This window comes from Rhincodon typus, unplaced genomic scaffold (assembly GCF_021869965.1).
Source record: "Rhincodon typus isolate 14 unplaced genomic scaffold, sRhiTyp1.1 hic_rhity00000936, whole genome shotgun sequence".
Lineage (NCBI taxonomy): Eukaryota > Metazoa > Chordata > Chondrichthyes > Orectolobiformes > Rhincodontidae > Rhincodon > Rhincodon typus.
In genome coordinates this window covers 25,922-28,420 of record NW_025966574.1, presented here as the reverse complement: position 1 = coordinate 28,420, position 2,499 = coordinate 25,922, and the positions used below count along the sequence as shown (strand labels likewise).

Below are 2,499 nucleotides of genomic sequence, written 5' to 3'. Positions count from 1 at the left end.
CCCCCCCACCCCCCCCCCCACCCCGCTCCCCTCGGTCGTGCGCGCACATGTAGCCTGATACTTCTTCCGCCCCTTCTCCCCGTGCTGGCTCCAAGCTCTCCCTACTCTCTTGGTGCTCCCGCACAGGAGGATGAACTGCCGAACCTGTGCACTCCTCACTGCTCTACCGACCGTAACGCAGCTCCCTCCCACCCCTGGGCTGGGGACAGCCAGCTTACCTGCGTACGCAGCCCAGTGGATCGGTTGCCTTTCCTTCTTGTCACACGCACTAACAGTGGCCCCTTTATTCAACAGCAGGTGAACCATCTGTACGGAGAAAGACAACGGATTGGGAACTCTTTTAGCTCAAAAACCTCTGGCCCCGCTACCCGTCCCCAAACCTCCCCACCAGAGTATGGGCACATCGCTGAGGAATCAATGGGTCCCTGAGCTGACGTGGACTCAAACCCATCACTAATGGTGTCTGACATGCCTATTAACCAGGGCGGGGGGCTTGGTTACACACACATTCACAAGAGTAGATTAACATGGCAGGAGGGGGTGGCTGTCTTCATGAACACAGGTACCAGGTAGAAAAGCAGGACGCTCGCTCTTGTGACAAAGCTGTGGCTTTAAGAGGTAGATTTTATCCTGGTTTCTTTCAGGGGTGAGATTGAACGAGATCTACTAAGCAGTCTGTGGTGACGTAAACAGCTCGGGAGGCCGAATGTAATTTTTCTTTTTAAGAACATTGCAACAATAGAAGCAGCCTGGCTGGGTGTGGCCAGCTCTCACAAAACAGAATTCCTAACTTTTTATTTAGCTTTTAGATTCACAGAAGCTGCTGGAGTTTTGGAGCAGCAGAAGCTATTTTCCCTCTCTCTCTCGGATACAGCTAGAAGCTGGAGTTTCTCTTACTACTGCAGGTGTCGCACGTGAGAAACTCGGATTTCTGAATTTGCCTTTTTGCCAAGGGGCTGTGTTTACAAGATGTTACTATTTTGGACCAATTGATTAGTAATACTTACTGTATCTATTATTCTGTTAAGTTTTCCAACAGAGTTAATTTATTATAAGTTATTCTAAATTTCTTCTTTCTTTCGTTGTATTTTAACGAGTGTTTATATTGTGTTTTTGCTTAACGTTGAGTAGTTTGAGCAGTCGCATTGCCTCTACAACATGGCACTTCACATCTGCCTTTTAAAATAAGAAAAAGTTAGGGTCTAGGCTACCTCCTTAAAATATTTCCAGGGGGCCTGGTCTGGTCCATAGCACTCTGAACGCGGGAGAGTGCACAGCAAGAGCCCAAAGCCCACGACTGCCCTCCAGTGTGGGCAGTACACAAGTGGCTGGCACAGCTGAGCTGTAACAAGGTGGGGTAGGGGGTTTGTAGTGACGAGGCCAGGCTGCCTGCGAGCCAGCGCCGTTCTGTTGGGAAAATCACAGGAAGGGAGTGGGGTTTGCGAGAGAATGGGGCTGAATGGCCTCTTCCTGTGCTTGCTGCAAAACAGAGCAAGACGGGGTGGGGGGAACATCACTGGACCCACAGCCCAGAGAGCGAGGCTGACGTAGGTTCAAATTCCGACCCACAGACTAGCGAGCTGCAAATGTGATTAATATGCTAGTGGCATGGTGGCTCAGTGGTTAGCACTGCTGCCTCACGGCGCCAGGGGCCTGGGTTCGATTCCACCCTCAGGTGACTGTCTGTGTGGAGTTTGCACATTCTGCCCATGTCTGTGTTAGTTTCCTCCAGGGGCTCTGGATGCCTCCCACAGTCCAAAGATGGGCAGGTTACGGTGGATTGGCCGCGCTAAATTGTCCCATAGTGCCCACAGACGTGCAGGTTAGGGTGGATTGGCCATGGGAAATTGTCCCATAGTGCCCAGGTTAGGGTGGGTTGGCCATGGGAAATGTGGGGTCTGCGTGGGACGCTCTTCGAAGCAGTTCAATGGGCCGAACGGTCTCTTTTCAGGGATTCTACAATTCTATTCCGTGAACGAGGAGCCCAGCACCGAGACCGGGGTGGTGAGGGAGAAACTCCGTCTCCACCTAGTACACTCGGGGATCGCTGACTCCTCGTTAACGCTCCCCTTCCCTCCCCCTCCGCGGGAGGGCAGTGGGGGCAATCAAGCCAGGAGTCAGACAGACAGCTCCTCCCTGCCTCCAAATCCTCAGTACGCTCACCTCAGCATGGCTGCTGTATGCAGCATGATGTAAAGCTGTCCTCCCAGTACGGTCACAGATGTTCACACTGCTCAGGAATGGGATCAGGAGCTCAGCGCATTTGGTGGTTTTGTTGGCAGCAGCGACATGGAGGGGGTTCTGCCACTGCTTATCCCGGGCATTAACGTCAGCAGAGTGCTTTAGCAGGGCGCTCACAGCTCTCTGTGGAAACAAGGCCAGTATCAGCTCAACCCTCGGCGCCGACCCTCCGACAGCGCCCCACTCCCTCGGCGCCGACCCTCCGACAGCGCCCCGCTCCCTCGGCCCTGACCCTCCGACAGCGCCCGCTCCCTCGGC

The 2,499-nt window shown here is 53.7% G+C and overlaps 1 protein-coding gene across 1 annotated transcript in view; it reads right to left on the bottom strand.

The window, feature by feature from the left end:
* LOC109923727 (serine/threonine-protein phosphatase 6 regulatory ankyrin repeat subunit C) overlaps positions 1–2,499 on the bottom strand; it is a 13,802-nt gene that overhangs the window by 9,148 nt on the left and 2,155 nt on the right. Inside the window, exons 5-6 of the mRNA XM_048592273.1 lie at positions 2,164–2,364; positions 219–306 (exon numbers count right to left, since the gene is read on the bottom strand). Coding sequence (XP_048448230.1) covers positions 219–306; positions 2,164–2,364 — 289 coding nt within the window. The remainder of the gene's footprint in view (positions 1–218; positions 307–2,163; positions 2,365–2,499) is intronic.